Below are 25,590 nucleotides of genomic sequence, written 5' to 3'. Positions count from 1 at the left end.
GGGAAAAAATGAAACTGCACAAGAAGTACTGAAGTGGACAAAGGGACCGATTCTCCAACCTTGCCTATGTTGAGTATCACTTACCCAAGTAATCATCTTTACTTCAATGAAAAGAAGCCTATCTGTAAATACTAGTTGGAATAAGTAAGGCTAGTAACATTTGAACCATGATGGACACAATTTTCTCCATGACTAGTTTGTTTACTTTTATTCTTTTCTAGCTTCTCTTCCAGTAGTAGCAATCTCAGGTGTTATTTGTAGCAAGAGTAGGCAAACATCTTCAGACAATAGTGTAATTTTAAAACTGCTTGTGTCTGACTGTTTATAGACTCAATAGCCACATCTCATTGGGTGGGGGGTGGAAATCTCAAAGGATTTCACTGAAAAAATGTGGAGGAAATCCATCACTGTATCCGAAAGGGGAAAATAAATAAATTTTATTCTAACATTTGATATGATTTTTGTAAATTTATTATATATTTTATTCCCTCCTCCTCCTTTTTTTTCCAGATATTGATCAAGACTTCCTGAAAATACAAAACTGCAGAAAATCACATTTTTGATGTGTCTTTTCTTAAGGCTTGCTTTGAAAACCAGGCCACCTAGTGGTAGCAACAAATGGTCTGCTGGGAAAAAAAATAAACCCTTGTGTACTATTACTACTACCACTTAATACTGTGTATTAAAAAGTGGGCAGAGGGACCTCAAATTTTCTTTGAAGGGCTTGAATATTTAAAAAACAAATATATAAAATGTTCCTGGTAGACCTTTTAGAAACATAAATGCTTTATTAATTTGAATACATAGACATATCACAGGGAGTGAGCACTACACTACTGTAAAATTAAAACAAAATAGTCATTGTCAAAGACAAGATGTTATAAGACCTCCCACAGGGAACATAACATTAAAGTCCTTATTCCAAATTCAGTCCCACCAGAAATAGGGACATTCGGGAGAAAAAAAAACAACACTTTTAAAATTCCTTTGAAATATATTGACAGAGCATTTTGGAGGAGAAGTGGAACAGAGTGGGAAAACAATCAATATTTTGCTATAATACAATATAATATAGGATAATCCATCCTGACTAGGGACAGTTTATCAATATGGAGAGCACACTGAAGTTTTATGATGATTTGAGGGTGCTTTCTGTTAACTAGGTTTCAGAGTAACAGCCGTGTTAGTCTGTCTTCGCAAAAAGAAAAGGAGTACTTGGGGCACCTTAGAGACTAACCAATTTATTTGAGCATGAGCTTTCGTGAGCTACAGCTCACTTCATCGGATGCATACTGTGGAAACTGCAGAAGACATTATATATACACAGAGACCATGAAACAATACCTCCTCCCACCCCACTCTCCTGCTGGTAATAGCTTATCTAAAGTGATCATCAAGTTGGGCCATTTCCAGCACAAATCCAGGTTTTCTCACCCTCCCCCCCCAAACTCACTCTCCTGCTGGTAATCCAAAGTGACCACTCTCTTCACAATATGTATGATAATCAAGGTGGGCCATTTCCTGCACAAATCCAGGTTCTCTCACCCCCTCACCCCCCTCCAAAAACCACACACACAAACTCACTCTCCTGCTGGTAATAGCTTATCCAAAGCGACCACTCTTCCTACAACGTGCATGGTAATCAAGGTGGGCCATTTCCAGCACAAATCCAGGCTCTCACCCCCCCCCCCCAGGGGAACACACACACACAAACTCACTCTCCTGCTGGCAATAGCTCATCCAAACTGACCACTCTCCAAGTTTAAATCCAAGTTTAACCAGAATATTTCAGCCTTGAAGCCCTTTTAGGATGGGGTATGTTTAGTACCTATTAAATAGAAAGCCCCTTTAAGTTATCATTTAAATAATAATAATCTTAAACAGTTTTTCTTCAGTGAAATATATACTACACTGTAAAATTGTACACTGAATTAATTGTAAATAATAAATTATTTCCTGAATTGTATGTGCTGGTACTTAAATCCTAGTCACAAAGAGGCACAACTTAGTATAAATTTTAAATTAAAAATATAAACAGGAGAAGCTCCATTTAAAATGAATATAATAAGGAATCCATAATACACAGTCAGGTCTGGTGTTAGTGTCAGACTTCATACACATACCTCTTTAGCACGAAGTGTGCATACTGTGTGTCTCTCACACAGTCATTGCACATACTACCAAAAAATAACTACTTTACACCAGTTTTGCAGCAGTGTAACTCCACTGACATCACTGTGGGCCCACATGTTTCTAAACAAAAATAATAATACATTTAGAGCAAGATAATTTCATTTAAAATCCACTTTCTTTACATTGTTTGAAACAGATCAGCAGTTCATGGTCTTTTTAAAAAAAATCTTGTTTTAATAGTAGAGTATTGTTGATAATGTATGCTATTAAGTAAATAACATTCTGAGATTTACATTTGTGTCATTTAACCCTAAGCAGGGAGCAGTACAGAACTGTATACCTAAGGGGGAAGGATTGTTCCCAGCTTGCAAGGAGTATGTGCTCTTGCTATGCTATTCCTTAGGACATTGCTGCTTGATCACCTGGCGCACCCAGGCAGTAATATAAGATGGGGTGGGTCCATACGTCTGCCTCTTCCTCATCCCTTTTTAGGAAATTTCCAGTGAGGTTCCAATCTTGCAAATATGGACACACATGAGAAATTTTAGTTGCATATATAATCAGGGATTTACATGCATGTTTGCAAGACTGGGCCCTCACTGTGGAGCCTTGTGATCTGCAGAGTCTGCAGACTACACCTGCTCCCCATTCTATGGTGCAACAAACCACTCTGCTTAGTGGGAAGATGCAGAGGAAACTGTGAGGGGAACTCATCTGTGTCTAATAAGTGAAGTATGATTAAAAGAAGTGAGATTAATATAGGTTAAAAAAATCTTCTGTTTAGGCAATGAAGATGTAGGTATATACTGTACAAAATACAGTATGGTACAGCATACTACCATTCTCATTAAAAACATTTAATGAGCCAAATGTTGCAGCCTTCAGAAGGCCTCAAAGGTAATGGAACTAGGATAGTTCACTCAGTGTTACAGAAGTTCAAGCTGCACAGAATTCACACCCTTCTTCACCTGAAACACTGTAGCATCTCCAAGGAAAACACACACTTCCATATGGGGTACCTGCATTCCAGAAAGACACAAGCATGTGATTGAGGCCCAAACTTTTCATTTTTCTGTTCACTGACCTTTAGAAACCCCAGTCAATGTGAAAATGTTTAAACCAAGCTTATTTTCTGACAGGTTTCAGAGTAGCAGCCGTGTTAGTTTGTCTTTGCAAAAAGAAAAGGAGTACTTGTGGCACCTTAAAGACTAACCAATTTATTTGAGCATAAGCTTTCGTGAGCTACAGCTCACTTCATCGGATGCATAATTAAAGTGGAAAATGCAGTGAGGATGTTTTTATACACACAGACCATGAAAAAATGGGTGTTTAGTTCTAAAGTGCACTGCAGTTTTTGGGACAGTATTCTCTGTTAAAATGACACTGGGTCCCAGGATCGTTATGTACATCTTCAGGTTTTCTGTCAGAATCCTGCAATGCTAAACCTGAGTTTTTAATTGACTGCAGTTTCTATCGTGTGAATCACATTGTTATATTGCGGTCTGCTCCTCCTCCCATTGAAATAAAGGGAAGAACTGATAAAGTGGGAGAAGCATGGCCTCCCAGAACCTTTTGTCAATTAAGTGCCTGATCCAACAAGGTGCTGAGTGCCTCCTGCAAGGTGCTAAACACTCTGTTGCCACGTTAAATGCCCCCCTGAACTTGGTGCGGGGAGTGGCATGGTCTAAGAAAATATTTAGGTAAGCTGTAAACTACTGAAAATAGACCTAGAATGATAGTGCCTTGTAGTTTAAGCTAGTATAACTCTTTTGCTACTTAAAAGAACCCTCTTTTTTTTCCCTTCAAATAAACTGCCCTTAAACTTTGAAGTAAAATGTCAGAAAGTTCACAATGCTTTGATCAACCTGAATTCTTCAGGGTTAACTAGCTGCACTGCTGTAGAAATTTTTCCTTCCATGCAGTCAACCTTCTATCTAGTCTAATCTGCTTACTTATGTTCTTATATGTTCCCCCATCATTGTGATATCTGGGAGCCTTAACCATTCACTTTGAGGAGTATAGGCACATTATAAATATTAAAGTAGTGTAAGTATTGCTTATAAATAGTGACTATTGTGGGCCAAACTTTGTTTCAAACCCCTCCCGCAGTGAGCTGTGTGTGGCCAGAGAGGTCTGTCTGTACAAAACTTATTGCAGAATCAGAGCCCTAATCACCCTGGTGTAAAGCCAAACTAACTGGATCATTGGAGTTACTCTGGATTTTCATTAAGGGTAATTGAGAACCGAGTTTCATACTCTAAATTTTCTGATACCTAAAAGGTTGTTTTCACAGTAACAGTAAACTTGAGGCTGTGTTGTGAGCTGCAGGAGATACAAATCACAGAATTTTAGCAGGTTAGTGTTAAAGTTTGGTGTCAGCAGGCCTGATTCTGCTCTTCATTACAGTGGTGTAAGTCCAGGGTAACTTCATTGAAATAAATAGCAACTCTGGATTTAAACCAGTGTAAATGAGAACAGAAATCTGGCTCAGTAATCAAAATTTCCTACTGTAGCTTAGAATCATAGAATCATAGAATATCAGGGTTGGAAGGGACCTCAGGAGGTCATCTAGTCCAACCCCCTGCTCAAAGCAGGACCAATCCCCAATTAAATCATCCCAGCCAGGGCTTTGTCAAGCCTGACCTTAAAAACTTCTAAGGAAGGAGATTCTACCACCTCCCTAGGTAACGCATTCCAGTGTTTCACCACCCTCCTAGTGAAAAAGTTTTTCCTAATATCCAACCTAAACCTCCCCCACTGTAACTTGAGACCATTACTCCTTGTCCTCTCCTCTTCTACCACTGAGAATAGTCTAGAACCATCCTCTCTGGAACCACCTCTCAGGTAGTTGAAAGCAGCTATCAAATCCCCCCTCATTCTTCTCTTCTGCAGACTAAACAATCCCAGTTCCCTCAGCCTCTCCTCATAAGTCATGTGTTCCAGACCCCTAATCATTTTTATTGCCCTTCGCTGGACTCTCTCCAATTTATCCACATCCTTCTTATAGTGTGGGGCCCAAAACTGGACACAGTACTCCAGATGAGGCTCACCAATGCCGAATAGAGGAGAACGATCACGTCCCTCGATCTGCTCGCTATGCCCCTACTTATACATCCCAAAATGCCATTGGCCTTCTTGGCAACAAGGGCACACTGCTGACTCATATCCAGCTTCTCGTCCACTGTCACCCCTAGGTCCTTTTCCGCAGAACTGCTGCCTAGCCATTCGGTCCCTAGTCTGTAGCGGTGCATTGGGTTCTTCCGTCCTAAGTGCAGGACCCTGCACTTATCCTTATTGAACCTCATCAGATTTCTTTTGGCCCAATCCTCCAATTTGTCTAGGTCCCTCTGTATTCTATCCCTGCCCTCCAGCGTATCTACCACTCCTCCCAGTTTAGTATCATCCGCAAATTTGCTGAGAGTGCAATCCACACCATCCTCCAGATCATTTATGAAGATATTGAACATCTTTACATTATTTATTTTACATTAAAGCTAACAGTGGAAGCTACAAACCTACAACTCCAGGGAATTAACTCCATAGTTTTGCCCCTCCATATACGAGTTTAGCTCAAAAGAAGAGGCTATTGAACGGGCAGTACATTCATGCTGACCCTTCAAACTGTGACTCAAACCTGAGAGTTGCACTGCAAACCAGATCACTGAACCAAGAGAACTTACATAAGAAATGTCTGGGGACAGTGACATGGCTGTTGTAGAATCCCCTGGTGGGCTCATAAAGAACTGGCAATGGTCCCACCTACACATTTGTCAGTAAGTGCCAGGGAATTGCAACAGAGCTGGCTGATACTTGAAAGAAGTGGAAAAAGAGGATAAGGAACATTAGCTCATATGAGACCTCATAGAGAAAAAAAGTATTCTTTGTATTATACATGTGTATTATACAAACAAATATTGTAAACACAAAGCATGAAGGAAGGATTGTAAATGCCAGTTACAAAAATAAAACATAAAACGGCAAAATGTCAGATTCCAAAGCAGGGCACTGAGCTCTTTCAGTAAGAAATACTATTTTAGTACAAGGACTATGTTGCCTTAATGGGGTTTTAAAAAAAAAATTCTCCAAAATACAGGCTACCTCAGACTCATTACACACATTAATAATTAGTTTAAAAGATATGGAAAAAACTTCAGACAAATACATACTAATGATGCTTGTTCAACCTATTTGATTTTCATTTAAGTGCAGTGAGAAAGTGACTGACCTCTAGTGCCTATGTTTTAGCAGTCCGGTTTTAGAGTTTTTTTATTTTCCCCATGGACTTTTAAAGGAAAATCCTAAAATCTGGTTAGGTCTAAAAGGAATTATCCATCTGGTTTTATTAATTTCTTTGTTGAATTATTTATTGATATCTTAAGGTTCTATGCTCTGCAGGAAAAATTCTACTGTCCTTCATTATGTGACCAGTTGCATAAGTAAGGGAAGCTCCACGTGGTCTTGATACCTGTGCATAACTACTGTTAATACTAATAGGCATGCACCCTGAGAAAAGATCCCTCTGAGACAAGAATAATCCTTCAGATATAATTGAGATATGTAGGCCAAACAAATTAATACTGTCTTGTAATTATTTAGATTAAAATAGATCTTTAAAAATATCTGAATTAATGTACAGACCACACATGGGAGTTCCACCTTCCACATCCACTCTTCCTCTTTCTCCATTACTTATAAATCACAATCTTTGTAGATGTTTAACTCTATTTTTTATGTTGCATAAACTGTCTTGCCAGGATATTTCTATGTTTTGTAAACATCTGTACACATCTGATTTATTGCAATAAATAATTTTTTCTCCAGATGTATTTTTATTAGCCTGCCTGCTTTGGATTACATGCATGTAAATGGCACTCTTTTTATGGATCTGGGCCCAGTAGTCGGTCTGGAATAGCTGAAACTGATTCCCTCATTCAGTTGTTCCTTAAATGTATGATAGGAATGTGAGATAGACGTCCCAGTTGTAGTGGGAGACTTTTCTTCTTTGGTTTGGGCCGAATTGCCTCAACTAGTGACTGCAAGAAAGACTTTCCTACCCCAGCCAAGTGAGAGTCTCAGTAAGTATGTATTAGAGCTAGTTAGGAATTTTCCAGGAGAATGATTTTTCTGATGGGAAATGCCCTTTTTGCAAAAGTGATTTTTTCAAATTTACCCCCTCCCAAAAAAAAAATCCATCAGGAAAATCCAAATGATAGGTCCACAGATGCCCACATGGAGGCTCTTGTCAATATCACTTTCTCCCTGGAAAAACGGACAAAAACCTTCCATATGAGTGTCACAAATTTGGTTGAGCGACCCTTCATGTGCACTCGCTGGACTGCTGTGAAGGGACCTAGGTGTTTTAAGCCTCCAGAGTCTGAACAGAGCCTAGCACTGTTGCAGCCTGGGGGTCCACAGGCACACTGTCAGTATTAGACAGAGGCTCTGCACCCTCCTTTCTGAGAGCCATGACCTTGTGGTCCTCTGCCCAGACCCCAGAACCAGTGCTGACTTCTTAGATTCCCCTCTAGCTTAAACACACCCTCTCCCAGAATCTCACCAAAGACCCGAGCATTTGGGGTTACACTTTAACTCTCTTGAGGCACAGTGTAAGTGTAGCATATAACACGCACAGACACTTTGCACAGGGTTCTAACTCTTATTTAACAAATGAAGCACAAGAGAGCCCCACTTATAGCTCGGAGTGTGATTCCCTGCTTGTGTGGACACACTTATGCTAGCTCTAATGGAGCTAGTGCACTAAAAATACTAGTGTAGCCAGGATAGCCTGGGCAGCAGCAAGCAGTGGCATGGGCTAGCTGTGCCAAACACAAAGCTGCCTGAACCCCTAGCATACGTTCTCAGCATAGCTAGCCAGTGCCACCGCTTGCTGCCACCTGTGTTAGCCTGGTTACACTACTATTTTTAGCTTGCTACTTCAGTGAGAGCTAGCACCAGTATGTCTATGCCAGTTGGTAATTACACCCCTAGCTCCAAGTAGAGACATACGCTTAGAAAACTACCACCATCCTAACCACAATATGGCCCTTACTAGTTCACCCTTTCCTTGGGAGACCCATCTCTGTTTACGTAACGAGGCAGGCAGGTCCACTGCCTCATCAGGTTCCTACATGCTGGGTTACTTCTCTCATCTTGAGCTGGAGAAAAGTGATCCCCCGAGTAAAGCAGCTGCTGCCCTTTAATAACTTTCAGCCCCCTATGTCAGGTGAGTTTAGACTTGAAAAAGTGGTTTGCAGTGGGGAGAAGACCTCTTAATGATGGCTGCTTGTCAAAGTGTAATGATGTTCTATTGTTAGGCCTTTCCCACTACCCATGCAGGAATTTCAGACCCATGTGGCAGTAAAGAGACCACAGAGAAGACAAACAAGCTGCACATTCAAAATGGAGTTTGCAGCCTGATAAAATACATAGAGTTCCTGATCTACACAAAATTCATAAATTGTACAGATAGATTCCCCAAATCATCACAGCATGCAGCTATGAAGCTAAAACATTCAGCTTCCATTCTCCTGACATGGAATTTTTCTAGAAATCCCCTTGTGGGAAAAATTTCAGGACAATTTTTTTTTTTCAAAAATGTAAATTTTTTTGCAGGAAGGGATTTCTGTTTTCCATCCAGCTCAAGTATGTCTCAATACAATGGGACTTAATAACCTATGTGAATTTCTAGAGCTGCTTCATAAACCTGCCTCCTTCCCCAAGAGCATCCCCTTAACTACTAGCTCATAGTTGTATATACCAAGGCACCCAAACAATCTTAACTATGCCATACAGTGACACTATACAATAGCCTACAGTATTTAAGGCATTTTACTATTTGTGAACCCAGATTAGTTAAAAAAAAAATTAAAGACACTGTCCTATTTTCTTCCTTTGTGGCATCACCACTGGGCAACATTAAGGTTGTTTGTGTTCCATAATTGTGGATTTCTTATCTTAATATTTTGGAATGTCTTTTAAGTGTAATCTTAACTCTGAATTTTCCCAGGTTTATAATGCTTGGTTTTGTGTTAATTACTGTTTTAAGTACCGCATGCTGGGTAAAAATATGTTTCTAAAATTAAACTCTCTCTTTATTAAAAGAACTGTTACAGAGTTGCTACAACTGCAGCTATCACTCAAACCATATGCACACAGCCTGAAGCTTCCCTCCTGAAAACTGCTTCTCCCTCCAAGTTCTATGAAGACTGCTACTATTTCAACACTTTAACAGTGATTTTTATCCATAAGTTACTGAAACATACTCTCAACCATAACTCCATTTTAATTTTCTTCGTGGTCCGGAAATGTCTTTAGTTTAACATTTATTAGAAGTTTTATAGATAAACATGCCCAAGATGGAATATAGCTATGAAATCTTCAAAGAGCAGTGACAGCGGGTCAAGTAATCTACCAGTGAGAACTCTGGAAAACGTGTCCAGTGTCTCTCATACAGATGAGTCATTGCAACACTCCCTCACCAGCATCAACTTCCTGAACACCATAATCAGCTTCAGCAATGACAGCTATATACAAGAAACTCCCAGATCATCACAGTTACCATCACAGGTGCAGTAACCACCCCAACCGCACCAAGAAATCAGTTATCTGCAAGTACCAGGCCATCAGGTACCACAGAATAAACTTCAAGGAGAAAGTCAGGAATACACACCTTAACACACTTAAAACCCACCTTTACCAAACAAGGACACTCCACCAGAAAGTAGATTGCATCCACCTAAATACCCCAGGAGAACCTGCTTCAATACAAGGGGAAAAAAACCCTCTGACTATACACCCCTCCTTGAACCTCTATGAGGAATCATTAAACACGTACAGCCGACGGAAACCACATTCTGGAAGGAATTTCTCCTGAACCCCCCTCTTCTGGTCTTCAGACAGCTCCCCAACCTCATCATCAGAACCTCCCCACACACCAACTCAAAGCAGCACCAGACCCAGCCAGAACAACTGATGCAAACCTGCAGACATTGCTTCACTGCTACAATGATCAATAACCCCTGACAACACAGCTTTCAAAATCCTGGCCTATAAGCACATCTGGTATACTCTATGTCATCCAGTGTGTTAAATGCCCCAGTAACAACTATGTAGATGAAATAAGACAATTGCTCTGCCCTCTCATGAACTCACACAGAAAAATGGTAAGACAAAAACAAAATGTCACCTATGAGTGAACACACTTCACAAAACCATTGCTCCATATCTGACCCCTCAGTCTTTGCTTTTAAAGGAAACATGCATAACATCGTCAAAAGACAAGCTTGGGAACTTAAATTCAGAACTCTACTAGACACCAAAAATCATGGATTTAATAAAGATGCTGGATTTACTGCTCATTACCACAATCTGTAATCCACTCATCCTCCTTTGTCATGTGTTAATGCCCATTTCCCTTGGAATGATTTTGGGCAACATATGTTCATTCCTTACCTGTTCCACTTTGTATTTAGCTTTGACACTGAATACCTTTCCCAGACCAGAAGAGCTCTGTTTAACTCAAAAGTTTGACTTTTTCACCAACAGATATGGTCCAGGAAAAGATATGTCACCGATCTTATCTCATTATAGCCAATAAAGTTGTTGCACAAAAATTAGCTGTAGAGAATGGTGGTGGTTGCTTTATTTCTGATGTCATAATGTCCCCACTAAACTGCCTTAGCCTATTTGTAATCTAATCATATCAATCAGATACAACAATCATTAATATTAGTTTAATTACAACCTCTTCTTTCAAATATTGCCCGTAAGATTTCGGTTGATTTTAACTCTATGGAAAGTTAGACGAGTCTGTGTTTGTTCGGATTGATCTTCCAAACGTAAGACTGTAAAGACTGCCAGATGCTAAAGATCTCAAAGAACCAGCGGCCTGTAATTCTTCTGTAGCTCAGAGGCGAATGGGTTTTCTAGTCCCCTTTCAGAAATCCACTCTCCAGTGCACGCGCTGTAAGTGGAGGGAGGACAGCTTGTACTTTCCATGCACAGGAGGTTGAATCCCTGCTATTGGAACAGCCTTAACGCGGGAGCATGGCAGGTGCTGACGCTTTGTGCTGGGTGAAGCGCGCCAAGCCCGGGGACTGAGCTCGCAGACCCAGTTCCTTGCCCTGGCCAGGAAGCGGGGCGGCAGCAAACTGGTAACTGTTTCCCAGCTCCCACGCAGGGACTGGCCACTGAATCTAGCGGAGTAGACTGAGCAGTAACTGATGCGCGGCGCCGCGAGTAGTCCCTTGGGGGCTGATTGTGATTGGCTTAGCCGGCACGTGCTGGGCTCTGACCGCCGCGGACTGAGCCGTGATTGGCTCGGGCGGGGAGTCCGCAGCCAGTGAGTTGCGCCGGGATGGTTCCGAGTTGTGATTCGCTTGATCTGTTCAGAGCGTGCGCGGATTGGCTCCGGCTGCCCGGCAGCACCTGCTCTTCAGCGCTAGCATCCCCAAGAGTGCAACAGCGCACGCGCAGTTCAATATACGTGATGCGCTGGGAAACGCCGCCCGGCTTTACCGGAGAGCGAGGCGGACGGGACCTTCTATCTTGCCGGTAACTGTCTTCCCGGGTGCGGCTAAACGTCTCTGAGCCACGCTGGGCGGGCTACCTCCGGTCCTGCTCGCTGTGTAGAGGCTTGGGGTTATGAGCTTCACCGCGCGGGACCAGAGTGGAGCTCTGCCCGGGTCTCGCTTCGCGCTCCGCAGGCGAGTGACGGCGCTGGGGCAGCTGCTCCCTTGGTCAACTGTTAGCGGGAGGCCCGGGCTCCGCAGGCGCTCAGGAACGCGGCGGCCCTCAGGCAGGGGCTGCGCGGAGGAAGTCGGGAGTGGAGGCCGTTCTCCTGCCGTGCCGACCCCCCCCCCCGCCCCGCCGGTGACCCCTTGGCACGCGGGTGAGGCCGTTATTTTACCGTTAGAATGTCAGTGGCATGAGGCTTCCAAGCGCCAGCTGTAGGCGCTGCGCGTTCCCTGCTGGGCGCGCGCTTCACGGGGTTCCCCGGGAGCGCGTTCAGTCTTATGCCCCCTCTCTTCAGTGTAGTGGCTCCAGCGTCCAAGCTGACATCTGACTTCGTTCAAACTGCCCCCCGCCCCCAAGGATGGGGCAGAGAGCTTCCTGCCCTTCCCGGCAGCACCTGCCCGCCTCTCCCTAGAGCTGCTCTGGGACCTAGTGGGACCAGCCAGAGAGAACAACAGCAATTAGCTCCGTATGGGGGCGGGGGACTGACAGCAGGAGTTGTATAGCTAAGGCGAGTATAAAAATAAGCAGGTCCCCTATTTATCTGCCTGACTGGGGAAGTTGTGGCTAATTGCACCTAACTGGCTGGTTTCTGTTGGTTAGGCTCAATCACACTCTGGGACTCTGGTTTTAGCTGCTCTTGAGCATGTGCTGCCAAGTTGTGCTGCAGTCAGATCCCTGGGGCCAGGAGGGGGCTGAGGAGGAGGGTTGCACTGCCCTGGAATGCACCCTCCTTAAGGACCCTGTGATGGGTCTTTGTCAAAATGTAGGCCCTGGATTTGTGGGGTGTGTTACCTGAGCTGGATATAGCTTCTTGATTCTGAACATATGCTTGCCTTCATTTGTGGGTAGCTTTAAACATAGATATCCATGTTGAATATATTGTTAATCTTACATGTTAGCTGCACTAAATCTGTTCTTATTACAGGAGGGCTTCCTTGGTGCACTGTAATATTTTGGGGTTCAACCCAGCCTAGTAAGGGCTTGTCACTTTCTGTCCTGTAATCCTGGGTGTCTTAAATACTTTGCTGCTTGTGGCTCAGAGCTCGGATGCCACCAGCTCACAGACAAGCATGTGGTTCCCTGAATGTCTGTATGCTGTGGAGCCCTGATCCAGTGCTCTGACCCCAGCAGCCTGCCTACAACACAACAGCCCCACCCTGGCCTTCACCAGCCGTAGTTACTACTTGGAGGATAACCCAACTCCTGAATTTCCTCAAAACTGTCTGCCATGAAGAGTCCACCCCTCTCCTGGAATACTCGGGGAACTAAGGTCCATTGCTCCTGTAAAAGACACAAGCACAGGTTATCACTTTAACTGGAGCTAACGATCACTTCAATTCAAACACAGCACAGAGTTGTATTATAGTAAAAATTAAAACAAAGGTTAAGTGATTGAAGATAGAATGGGTTACAAACAAAAATATGCTTTTTGATGCCCGAGACCTAACTAAACAAGCTACAGACTTAGCTCAAAGTAGCTTTCTCACCAATTGTTCTTTCTCTAGCATGGCTGACCCAGACCCTTTGACCAGGACCCTATGCATGGAGCATGAAGTGTTTGGTTCCTTTGTCTCCTCAGATGTAGGATGTGACATAGGGCCCCAAATATCCATTGCTACCCTAAAAATGCCTCTTGTATCACAGGCAAGGGACGTACTGGAACTTCTGGGGGTCCTGCAGGTCTCTTTCTCATCTGACATAAGTCACTAAATCTGCAATATCTCTAATTCTGTATCCCTGGCCAGTAAAAATTTTTATCCTGTGCCCCCAAGTGACTGGCAAAAGGACAATTGTGTTAGCACAATCAATTGCTTGTAAGGTTTCCCATGGCTTTTAACTTTTGCTTGTGGGAACTTCCCTGTATAATCATCCTTTCTCTTACAAACGCCAAAAAAAAACCCCACCTTTCCCTGTTTTCCCTCCCTGCCCCTTAAGGATGTACCCATGGATGCTTTTTAGTGTGGGGTCTATTGATCTGCAAAACCCTAGCAGCTGACAACTGGCAAAGCTGCTTCAGTTATAGGGGTTACCTCTTCCTCATCCTCTAACTCTGTAGGTGTGTTGCTCTCCTCTGCTATGCTGGAGCTGGCTTCGGCCCCTCCCACGCCTGAAAGCACATTGCTTTCTCCTGCTGAGCTGAGGCCATCTCCTCCACCCTTTGCTGCTGCTTTTTCTGCACAATTATCTCCTAAGATCACAGAACAATATTGCTTCTTGCTGTGAGTTACTATATTAACCACTTTAGATGTAGACAAAATATAATGTCCCACAAGAACTGCTGTTGGAATACTACCCAGCATGCCAACTTTCTGAGTTCCCTCTGGATCATCCCTCTCTGCTTGTATTTTCTCTAAAGATAAAGGGAGTTTTTATCACCCCAATGCTAGGACTTGTTTATTCTCCCCAGCGAGCATGTCTGTCTATTTAACCGTGCTTTCCCTGACCAGAGAAATCTGTGCACCAGTGTCTCTACCAAATGCTTTCTTTGCTAAAGTTGCCAAAGTAACCACGTTAACCTTCAATGTGTCGGACCTCACAAAACTAATCAGAAGACCTGCAGTTACCTCTTTGGATCCTGTTTTAAGGACAGGCGCATAAAGTTAGGCTGGATGGGGTATGGACTTATCTTATTTCAGTTTAGGGCAATTATTTCTTGGGCGTTCAGTCAAAACACATGTGAAACGCCTTCTTGAACTGTTCTGTACATGGGGTCTGCCAGTGAGATTCCCAAGGGAGGATATAGTCTGGGGAGGAGACTGCCAGGGCTCCCATCGGTCCTTTCTCTTCCCAGGAACAAAATGCCACCCACGCCTGCCCCCCTCCCCTCCTCTTCCCTTTGACCCAGTTTTCATCAAATCACACAGTTTATATATAATATTCTGACTCTCTTTTTCATTCATTTTAAGTCTTGTAAATCTTGTTCTATGCACCTCAGGAGTAATCTGTAACCTTTGCAATACACCTTTTTAAATTCACCATATTTCAATGCTTGTTCAATTCGTTTTGTTAAATACATTTAAAGCTTTCCCCGAGAATCAAAAATGGGTCTGTCTTGTTCTCTGGAACTTTATGGATGTACAGGTCCATCAATGGCTATTAGCCAAGATGGACAGGGATGCAGCCTCATGCTCTGGCTGTCCCTAAACTTCTGACAGCCAAAAGCTGGGACTGGACAACAGAGGATGGATCACTTAATTGCCCTTTTCTGTTCATTCCCTCTGAAGCATTTGGCACCGGAAGACAAGATATTGGGCTAGATAGACCATTAGTCTGGCCCAATATGGCTGCTGTTATACACCTCACAGAATCTTTCAAAAATGGCAAAGTATTCTTCTTTGCAATCTTTTTGTATGCAGAACACTGCTTATCTCAGCTGAGTGTATCTTAATGAGAAAGTAATGTGAGCTGTGGGATCTGTCCATGTTTCTCCATGGTGGTTAGGTGTTATAGCCTCTCTCTAGGGTTTTCTTCTCTTCCAGCTGAATGACTCACTGGTGTGCAGCTGCTTTCTTCTTCTCTTTCTGCCTCTCAGCTTCCAGGGCCCACAAGTGTGTTGCTTAATGCTGCTGCTTCTCTGCTTCCCTCTCCTAATTGTGTGACAAGTTTAGATAATTTGCCCTTCATCATATAACAGCTCTTTGGTAGAGGCGGGGATAGAATCCACTTCTCAGTGATGGTATTCAACTGCTTCAGTCATTAGATCATACTTTCTCTTCATGCAGTCCCCTACCTCACTTGCTACAAACCTTCCAACTTCCTCAACTGATGAGGTGGGTGGATTGGGTGAGGAGGGGGGAGGTTTACTGACAGCAGCCTCATTGACTGTGTAATCCTGAATCATTCTCTGTGTACTGAATGAGGCAGGGGTTCTGTGGAAAAACTAGAATGTGATTGTGTAAATAAAGACTGTATCATAATCCATCCCCTTTGTGCACATGCATTAAGGTTGCACAGAGATCGGGGAAAAAAAAGAGGGCATTTGATAGCTGTTGGGAGAAATAATGTGATGGTCCTTGATCATGTTACCTAACCACAAGAACGTTGGCATCCTCAATCAGAGGCCAAGGACTGAATAGACATGGAGAACAAAATACTCTTAACCTTAGAAGTAAGCTTCTCTGGGTCAGGGTTCAATTGTGCAGGTTAGATAGTATGGGGAAATGTCTGCTCCCTGTGCTGTGGTTTAAATAAGACTTCTCCCTACTCAGGTTCCTTTTAATGTGCAATAAATTTACTGACCATGATTTTGGAACTTTCCAAATAACCATCTCTTCACTGTGTTCTCTGTTTTGTTTGAATGTTTGGAAAAAGACCACCTCATGCATTTTGTCCTGTCTAAAGTTAACTGTGGGTAAACCCACTCTTAATTCTTCATCACAAATGTTAACGATTACAAATGTGTTGGGCCAGTCAGGGATTAGAGACCCTACATTTCAGTTAATTGGATCTTTCAGCAGAGGGTTTAAACTGCATTTTTTGTTGTTGTTGTTACCCCTGTACATCTAAATGTATTCAGGACAAAGAGTTCTCTCTCTGATTCTCTCTTGCATTGAGTAGCAGGCTTTAAAGGTGATCAGAAAGAAATAGGTACTATGTACATTCTTTTGTATATTGGTAGTCTGTTTTTTAAAGTGGTCCCCACTAGGTTAGGGGAAAATAGATCCCCAAAGAAATCTAATCTGCTAGTAGAGTTAAGAAATATATAAAACGATAATTGTCCCAGGTTTGAAATGATAGTGGAAATTGCTACAGTGTAGATTAAAAATCTTTATGGGGCAGGGATCATCTTTGTATGTGTCTGTACAGTGCTTAGCAGAAGGAGATCTGGATTCTGACTGGGGCTTCTGGTGCTGCTGTAATAACTTGTAATATACTGGCATGTTCAACACAATGTTGTATTGGTGTTCCTGAATAAATCACTAACTTGGGTTTTTGTCTTAAATCTGCTCCAAAACCTTCCTGATCTGTCTTGTGTAACTTGTATTCCAGTAGTGCCTAGAGGCCCCAGCCCAGACTGGAGCCAGAGGGCACTTGGCACAGTACAAATTACACAGTAAGATACAATCTTTTTGCTGCAAACTGCTTAGTCTTTACCTTTCTATGCCCAGTTCCCCTCTCATCTGCTCTGTCTTGTCTATGTAAAGTGACTTGCCCAATGCCACACAGCAGGTCAGTATCAAAGTAATCAATGAGGCCAGGATTTCATCCTTAGTGTTTAAGTCAATGGGACCAGGATTTCACCCCAGGTAACTTCTTTTTGGTCAAATCCACAGCATGATTTGCTTAGTCTTTGAAAGGGATAGCTAAGCCATAAAGCTAACCTCTCTCTTTCTTGGTGCTTACTTGAAGGAACCTATCATTTTTTCCTTTGCAAGCAAAGCTGCCACCTGTACTAACTTTCTTTTTCCCCTCAAAAGAACTTCAAGTGTTTTCTTGGCAACTGGCAAGCAGTATAACATTCTTTTATGGGTATCTAATGAACATCTGTAATTTGGGGTGACCTGATAGCTAAAGCTATTTTAATTCTATTTTAATGTCTGTCTTTGCAACTGTATTTTCAGCTTGATATCATTGGGAAGTCCAGAATTGGAGCTTGCTTGTTGTAGGAAACAAAGTATATTTTCCCCTCAAACTTTATTCAATGAATATCCCTTCTCTGAGTATCTCCACTGTCTTTCCTTATCCCTCACAGTAAGTTTGAACTACTTGCACTAATCTTCAAGGCCCTGCATAACTTTGCCTCTTTCTTATTACATCACCCCTATTCACTTCATTCCATCAAAGATACTAACTCTGTTGCCATGTTTCTTTGTATTCCACCACTGTGTCACCACTCAGGCCTGGTCTACGCTATGAGATTAGGTCGAATTTAGCCGTGTTAGGTCGCGTTTTTTTTTTTATAATGAATGCATCTACACAACCAACCTAAAGGGCTCTTAAAATCGACTGCTCTACTCCTCCCCGACAAGGGGAGTAGTGCTAAAATTGACCTTCATGAGTCGAATTTGGGGTAGTGCAGATGCAATTCAATGGTATTGGCCTCCGGGAGCTATCCCAGAGTGCTCCAATGTGACCGCTCTGGACAGCACTTTTGACTCCAATGCACTAGCCAGGTACACAGAAGAAGCACTGGGAACTTTTGAATTTCATTTCCGTTTGGTCAGCATGGTGAGCTCAGCAGAACAGGTGACTGTGCAGTCTCAGAATTGCAAACGAGCTCCAGCATAGAGCGAACAGGAGACACTGGATCTGATTGCTGTATGGGGAGAAGAATCTATGCAGGCAGAACTCTGATCCAGCAGAAGAAATGCTGATATATATGCCAAAATCACACAGGGCATGTTGGACAGAGAATACACCAGGGAGACACAGCAGTGCCGCGTGAAAATTAAGGAGCTCAGGGAAGCCTACCAAAAGACAAAGGAGGTAAACTGTCACTCCGGGTCAGAATCCATACGTGCCGCTTCTGTGATCAGCTGCATGCCATGCTAGCGGGGAACCTACCAGTACCCCACCACTCTCCATGGACACCTGTAAGGCAGCAGCCTCATGCAACACGGGTGAGGATTTTGTGGAAGAGGAGAATCTGCTCTCCCCAGCAGCCAGGACCTTTTCCTCACCCTGGAGCCAATATCCTCCCAGGGCATGTTATTCCTGGACCCTGAAGGCAGAGGAGGCACCTCTGGTAAGTGCACATTTTGTAAGGACACTACAGGGGTTAAATTGTTTTTTATTGTTTTGTTTGACCTGAACAACTGGGAGGTATTCACGGCCAGTACAGCTACGAGAAAAATTTGTTAACGTATATGGGGATGGAGCAGGAATCCTCCAAGGACATCTCCATGAAGCTCTCCTGGAGGTACTCTAAAAGCCTTTCCAGAAGGTTTCTGGGGAAGGCTGCCTTATTTCGTCCTCCAAGGTAGGACACTTTACTACGCCAAGCAAGTAGCAGATGGTCTGGAATCATTGCAGCACAAAGCATGGCAGCAAATGGTCCTGGGTTTTGGTCACATTCATGCAACTTTCGGTCTTTATCTTTCTGTGTCAGCCTCAAGAGTGATATCATTCACGGTCACCTGGTTGAAATAGGGATCACCAAACAGAGGGGATTACTGGTCCCTTACAAAAATTCCCCTGACACATTACTCATCCCTGTTCATGCTGGGCTGTTTGTGCTTGGCTAAAAGGGATCATCCTGGAGAAGTGTGTGTTGCACATCCACCCCAAAACTGCAGCCCCTCCTTTTAAACAGCAAACCCAACCAGCATTGGTTGCTATGGGAAAGGAAGGTGCTGCACTTTGAAACCATTCCCACATGTTATGAACGCGGAAGAAGCCAACCCCACGTACCCTTTGGCTTACCCCGGCTGCCTGGAAACCGAATTCTGTTGCCCAGCCATGTGTGATGTGTCACCATACCAGCAGGCGCTCAATATAAAAGGCAAAATGCAACCTTGTACCTAAAACACGTGCTGTCTGCTGTGAATTGCTTGATTCACTGTGAAAGAATCTCCCTTTTGGTCTCATACATGTATATCTTAAAATCTACTCTTTCTCCCCCCCCCCCCCAGCCCCGCTGGAGCTGCAACTATTTCTATGCTCCCTGCATCAACTCCATCCCTGAGTTTATCGCAGATTAGAAGGTGAAAAAAACTCATTCGCGATGACATGTTTTCTGAGCTCATGCAGTCCTCCCACACTGATAGGGCACAGCTGAATGCTGGAGGCATTCAGTGGTAGAGGCCAGGAAAGCATTCAGTGAGCATGATCGGAACATGCAGGAGGAGATGCTGAGGCTAATGGGGGAGCACATGGACATGATGAGGCGTCTGGTGGATCTGTAGGAAAGGCAACTAGAGTGCGGACACCTGCTGCATCTAGTGTGTAACCGCCTGCCCTCCTCGCCAAGTTCCATATCCTCCTCAGCTGGACGCCTAAGAATGTGGGGCGGGGGGAAGTCTCCGGGAACCCTGCCACTCAACTCCAGGGGATGGCACAAGCAACAGAAGGCCGTCATTCAAATAGCTTTGATTTGTAGTGTGGCTACAATGTGGCCTTGTCCTTCCCTCCTCCCCCATCCCATTATCAAACCCTTTGTACATCCAGGCTACCTTTTTACTACTCAGTTTTGTCAGTGATCCCAAAGTTTGTTTTAATAAAGAATGGATGGATTCAGAACAATAGGGACTTTATTTCCTATGCCAGCTGTGGCCAAAGGGAGGGGGATTGGATTACAGCAAAGTACATTCACTGAAGTGGTTGGGTTTACATTAAGGACACAACTGCCGCACCATAACCTAGTCAGTCATGAAACTATTTTTCAAAGCCTCTCTGATGCACAGCATGCCTCGGTGTGCTCTTCTAATTGCCCTGCCCTGGCTGTTCAAAATTGGCCACTAGCCGATTTGCCTCAACCCCCCCCCCACATCTTCCCCCTTACTCTCACAGATATTATGGAGCAAATAGCAATAACAATGCAAATATTGCATTCACTGAGGTATAACGTCCGCAGACAGCGCCAGTGCCCCTATAAACATCCCAAGGCACATTCTATCACCATTCTGCACTTGCTCAGCCTATAGTTGAACTTCTTATTGCTGTCCAGGCTGCCTATGTATGGCTTCATGAGCTGTGGGAGCAAGGGATAAGCTGGGTCCCTAAGGATAACTATTGGCATTTCACCATCCCCAACAATAATTTTCTGGTCTGGGAAGAAAGTCCCTTGCTGCTTTCAGAACAGCCTGGAGCTCCGAAAGATGAGAGCGTCATGCACCTTTCCCAACCATCCAACATTGATGTCTGTGAAATGGAACCTTGTGATCCTCCAGTGCTTGCAGCACCCTTGAGAAGTACCCGTTACGGTTTATGTACTGGTTGACAAGGTGCTCTAGGGCCAAGATAGGGATATATGTTCTATTGCCCCACCACAGTTAGGAACCACATTGCAGCAAAGCCATCCACTATGACCTGCACATTTCCCAGTTACTACCTTCTTAGCAGAAGGATATTGATTGCCCTGGCTACTTGGATTGCAGCAGCCCCCACGGTAGACTTGCCCACTCTGAATTGATTCCCGGCTGACTGGTAGCAGTCATGCATTGCAAGCTTCCACAGGGCTATCGACACTTGCTTCTCAACTGTCAGGGCAGCTCTCATCTTGGTATTCCTGCGCTTTGGGGTGAGGAAAGGCAACTCACAAAATTCCATGAAAGTGGCCTTATGCATGCAAAAGTTTCACAGCCACTGGGAATCACTCTATACCCGCAATACTATGTGGGTCCCACCAGTCTGTGCTTGTTTGTCGGGCCCAGAATCAGCGTTCCATTGTATCAGCATGCTCTAATGCCACCATGATATCCCAATTGCCACCTCCCATGCTTTCAGGAACATCTGTGTCCCTTTCCTCACAATCTTCCTTGTGCTGGCGACTCCTAGCCAGGCTCTGCACATACTGCAGAATAATGTAAGAGGTGTTTACAATGCTCGCAATCAGTGTGCAGCTGAGTGAGCTCCATGCTATGGCATCTGCACAGATAACCCAGGAATAAAGACGTGAAATGATTGTTTGCTATTGCTTTTATGGAGGGAGGGGAGACTGATGACGTACCCCCAAACCACCCGTGACAATGTTTTTGCCCTATCAGGCATTGGGATCTTAACCCAGAATTCCAATGAGTAGTGGGGACTGTGGGATAGCTACCCACAGTGCACCATTCCGTGAGCCTATGCTAGCCACAGTATTGAGGACACACTCCATCGACCTAATGTGCTTAGTGGGGATACGCATGATCGACTGTATAAAATCGCTTACTAAAGATTGACTTCTATAAAATCGACCTAATTTTGTAATGTAGACATGCCTTCAGTTGCTTCTACGTCCTCCCTTAGATCTGGAATGCTCTTCTTGAGCTGGATCCAGTTCTTCTGCAATGCCTGCAAGAGACTAGCTAAATAAGTCACATATTTTTGTATTTGGCTGAGTGGCTTATCTTCCTTGTATTCTGCACTAGTCTTGCTGAATAATTGCATAATCATATGGATGATGCCTCGTTCTTCCTCTTTTCCCTATGCTTCTCCCTGGCTGTCTTGGTTTTCTCTTTGGCTAATGTCAGACACTAGCTTGTAAACTCTTTGCAGTAGATATTATATTTCTTCTTCTATGAGGTGCCAAACATTGTATTGCTTTCTGCATAATAACCTTAGGAAAAGAGACTATAAGTGTAGTAACAAATTGCAGGAGAGAGAGGTAGCATGTGCAACAATTCATTAAGCTGCTTGCATGTGGAAAGGAGAGTCTTCTGTATGATTAGCATTGGGGATATCTCCTTTCATTTGTTTAGAGGAAATCTTTTTATGTTTACAGTGACAACTAATTCTTTTAAAGCATACTGGAACACTGTATAAGGCTAAAGTATTTCCCACCATTCTCAGTGATAGGATTGTGTCATTCCCACTCTGGAGTCAGCTGGAACAGAACTGTCAACCAAAACATTGTCTTGAATGAAAGTTCTGCCACTACTCTCTTAGAAGCTTTCCCCCAGTCTTCTGGCCCTTTTAGGCCTTGTCTGTATCGCTTTTCTCTACAAGATTTAATCTTTAGGGCAGATGGATAGCACTTACCTATAGAAATTACAAAGAAAATCATAATTTCAAGTTCTTCTAACATCAGACTTGTCACTGCACTGTGGTTGACAGGAATATAGAAATGCAGGTTAAATCTAGAAAATCCGAGACTGCTCCACAGATTTATAAATGTATGTTCTTTGTGGTACAGAAACTGTTTTCCTCAGTGTTTTGGTTTAATACATCTTGTGGGTGCTACTGCAATCTAAATATATTGTATACAGCTTCAGAAACACCTCCCCCAAAACTCCAAAAGACATCTTAAAAAAGAACAGTCACATCTCAAACAATTATGAGAAGCCATGAATGGAACTCTTCTTCTCACCATACCTCCCACAGATGACAGTTGGGGACTTGAGGTAAAAGGTGGATTTAGGAGATTACTATTAATCTCTTCTCAGCAGAATCCCTGTTAATGACTAGCATACAGGGGTTGGTGACACTGGGAATGCAAAAGGCAAGCGCTGTAATGTCTTGGAGGCTTTACAGAACAAACTTTGTACTTTTTGTAAAGTGGTTAAATGAGTTTGTATTATAAAGGCAAAGAAACTGGTCTGATTTGGGTATCATAATCCCTGGATACTATTGGAGACCTCTCTTATATTAGTATACTCTTACTTATTGATTGGGTCATCCAATGATTATATGATGACAGGAGCGATTACCACACAAAGCCGTCTCTATCTTAAGTAGAGTTATGAGGATGGTTTTTGAAATTCCTCTCACTTTTTCTTCTCCCATCTCCTAAATCTCCACTCCCAAAAAGAGAAGAGTGGGCAGAAGATCTAAGAAGAGTTGGAAAAATAACATCACTTTTTTCTCATGGTCTCTTTACCTTCGACAGAAAAAGGGGATCTTCGTGGATCTGGACTGGAATAGTCTGAGGAGGTGCCTCACAACAATCTCTCAAGACAATTTAAAGAGTAGGGTTTTTTAAAAGAGGAGAGAAATTAATTTCCTTACCTATAACTTTATTTCTTGTAATAAAGAGGGTCTGGATGATACTCACGGTTTATTCCTGCTCATGCCACCTTAGTGGAGGCAGTTTAGGCTGTAGAATTTTTCCTTTCTCCTGTAGTACTACAGTCTCTTCACAGGAGATGACTTCCAAAACTGAAACTGCACAAAACATAATACCTTTGTAGATTATGGAAGTGTTAATTCTATATTATATATTATATGTGTGGAGAGTCTGTGCAGACCAGTGGATATCCTCCATTGTGAGAAATAGAAATAGCAAGTAAGAAATCTTCTGTTTCTCATACATGGGCATGTGCTGATCTGGATTCTACTTATTGGAATTAGCAAGAAAAATACATTCCTGGGAAGGGAAGAAATATCAAACACAAGTTTAAAATCTGAGAACTTTATTTTTATAACCTTAATTTTATTTGCTTGATTAGTTTATATCAAATGAAACGGAAAGAACCAAAGACTTCTCAGCTGAGGAAGGAATGTCGCTCTTGTAGCGTTTGAAGGAATTGCAAATATAATTGAACAAAGCTGTATGGTATGCAACCTAAGGCTTTGAGGATTTTATTGGGAGTTTTTCTGACTTGGCATATTTCGTTCGATCTACTGAGACTTTTTTTAAAAAATGCTTGTTTTAAAAAGATTCCCATGAAGAAAGAATAAGATCTGACTTTCTCCAATCTTCAGGTGTCATTAAAGTGTAGTATCACTGGACCAAAGCATTAAACTGTGTTCTTAAAGATGTCTAGATTTAAGGCAAAAATAAGGGAGAGAAATAGACTTGTATAAGTGGTTTCTTGGCTGTGGACAAAGTAAGGACCTAGGCTAAATACTACCTTTTCAAAGAAGAATCGAAGATGGAAGCTCTATTAACTCCATAACTAACGTACGTCAACTGGTAGAATAAATTACTGTGAGGAAGACAAATGTGGTGAGACCTCCACTGGAAAACTAAAAAGGTGGTGGTATGAGGTTGTGCAGAAAACAGTCGTGCTGCCCTACTCCTGTTCCATAGCTATAAAGAAACAGAGGACTGATCCTTTAGGTGACTGAAGTTTAAAGTTACAGCAGTCACCCATGAGATAGGTCTCAATAGGTAGTTGTAAATGGGGAGGTGTCATCGAAGAAGATGTTTCCAGTGGGGTCCCACAAGGACTGGTTCTTGGCCCTATGCTATTTAACACTTTTGTCAATGAGAATATAAAATCACTGATAAAGTTTGGAGATGACCTAAGGCTTGAGCAACGGTAAATAGCAAAGAGGACAGCTACTGTTACAGTGATCTGGATCATTTGGTAAGCTGGGCACAAGCTAACAATGTGCATTTTAATATGGCCAAATTATTAGTCTTTTCTCAAGGAACAAAGAATATATGCCATACTTGTAGGATGAGATGGGGGTCTTCTATTATGGGAAGCAGTGAGTTTGAAAAGGACTTTTGAATGGTGGACTATCGGCTGAACTTGTGTTGTGGTGAAAAGAGTAATGTGATTTTTAGATGCCTAAATGAGAGCATCAAGTAGGGGTAGAATATTTGACACTGGTGTGACTGCTGCTACAATACTGTGTCCTGTTCTGGTGTCTGCAACTCAAGAAGGATGTTGATAAATTGGAAGGAGTTCAGAGAAGATGCATGAGAATGATTAAAGGATTTGAAAATGTCTTTGTGATAGACTCAAGGAGCTCAGTCTATGTAGTGTGAGAAAGAGGAGGATAAAAGATGACTTGATCATAGTCTATAAGTGCCTACGTTGGTGTGATCTAGGGACCCCCTTGATGCCACCTGGCAGTGGTATAAGGGATACGTAAGGGTTGACAGAGATCCCCTGGCATAAGGGTTTACAGAGATGTATATAATAGTTTGGCAAGCAAGGTCTCTAACAAGAGCTAAAAGAAAAGGGGTACTTATGGCACATTAGAGACTAACCAATTTATTTGAGCATAAGCTTTCGTGAGCTACAGCTTACTTCATCGGATGCATACTGTGGAAAATACAGAAGATATTTGTTTTTATACACACAAATCATGAAAAAATGGGTGTTTATCACTACAAAAGGTTTTCTCCCTCCACCCTCACCCCAAACAAACCCATTCTCCTGTTGGTAATAGCTTATCTGTTTGGATAAT

At 42.9% G+C, this 25,590-nt stretch overlaps 2 protein-coding genes across 8 annotated transcripts in view; both read left to right on the top strand.

Moving 5' to 3' along the window:
* The window catches only part of MGAT4D (MGAT4 family member D), a 117,840-nt gene extending 111,888 nt beyond the window's left edge, over positions 1-5,952 (top strand). For all 5 annotated transcript variants that reach the window (XM_073341191.1, XM_073341190.1, XM_073341192.1 and 2 more), the window contains one exon: positions 511-5,952. In XM_073341191.1, coding sequence (XP_073197292.1) covers positions 511-531 — 21 coding nt within the window. In that variant the 3' untranslated portion in view covers positions 532-5,952. The remainder of the gene's footprint in view (positions 1-510) is intronic.
* A 5,633-nt stretch (positions 5,953-11,585) lies between these two features.
* Positions 11,586-25,590, top strand: part of CLGN (calmegin) — an 88,298-nt gene continuing 74,293 nt past the window's right edge. For 2 of the 3 annotated variants that reach the window (XM_073341182.1, XM_073341180.1), the window contains exon 1: positions 11,586-11,685. The gene's annotated coding sequence lies outside the window, so the exon portion shown is untranslated. Of the gene's footprint in view, positions 11,686-11,721; positions 11,838-25,590 lie in introns of those variants that run through there. The other variant, XM_073341181.1, reaches the window with a different exon arrangement.

This window comes from Lepidochelys kempii, chromosome 4, assembly GCF_965140265.1.
Source record: "Lepidochelys kempii isolate rLepKem1 chromosome 4, rLepKem1.hap2, whole genome shotgun sequence".
Classification (NCBI taxonomy): domain Eukaryota; kingdom Metazoa; phylum Chordata; order Testudines; family Cheloniidae; genus Lepidochelys; species Lepidochelys kempii.
This window is presented reverse-complemented; position numbering and strand designations above follow the sequence as displayed.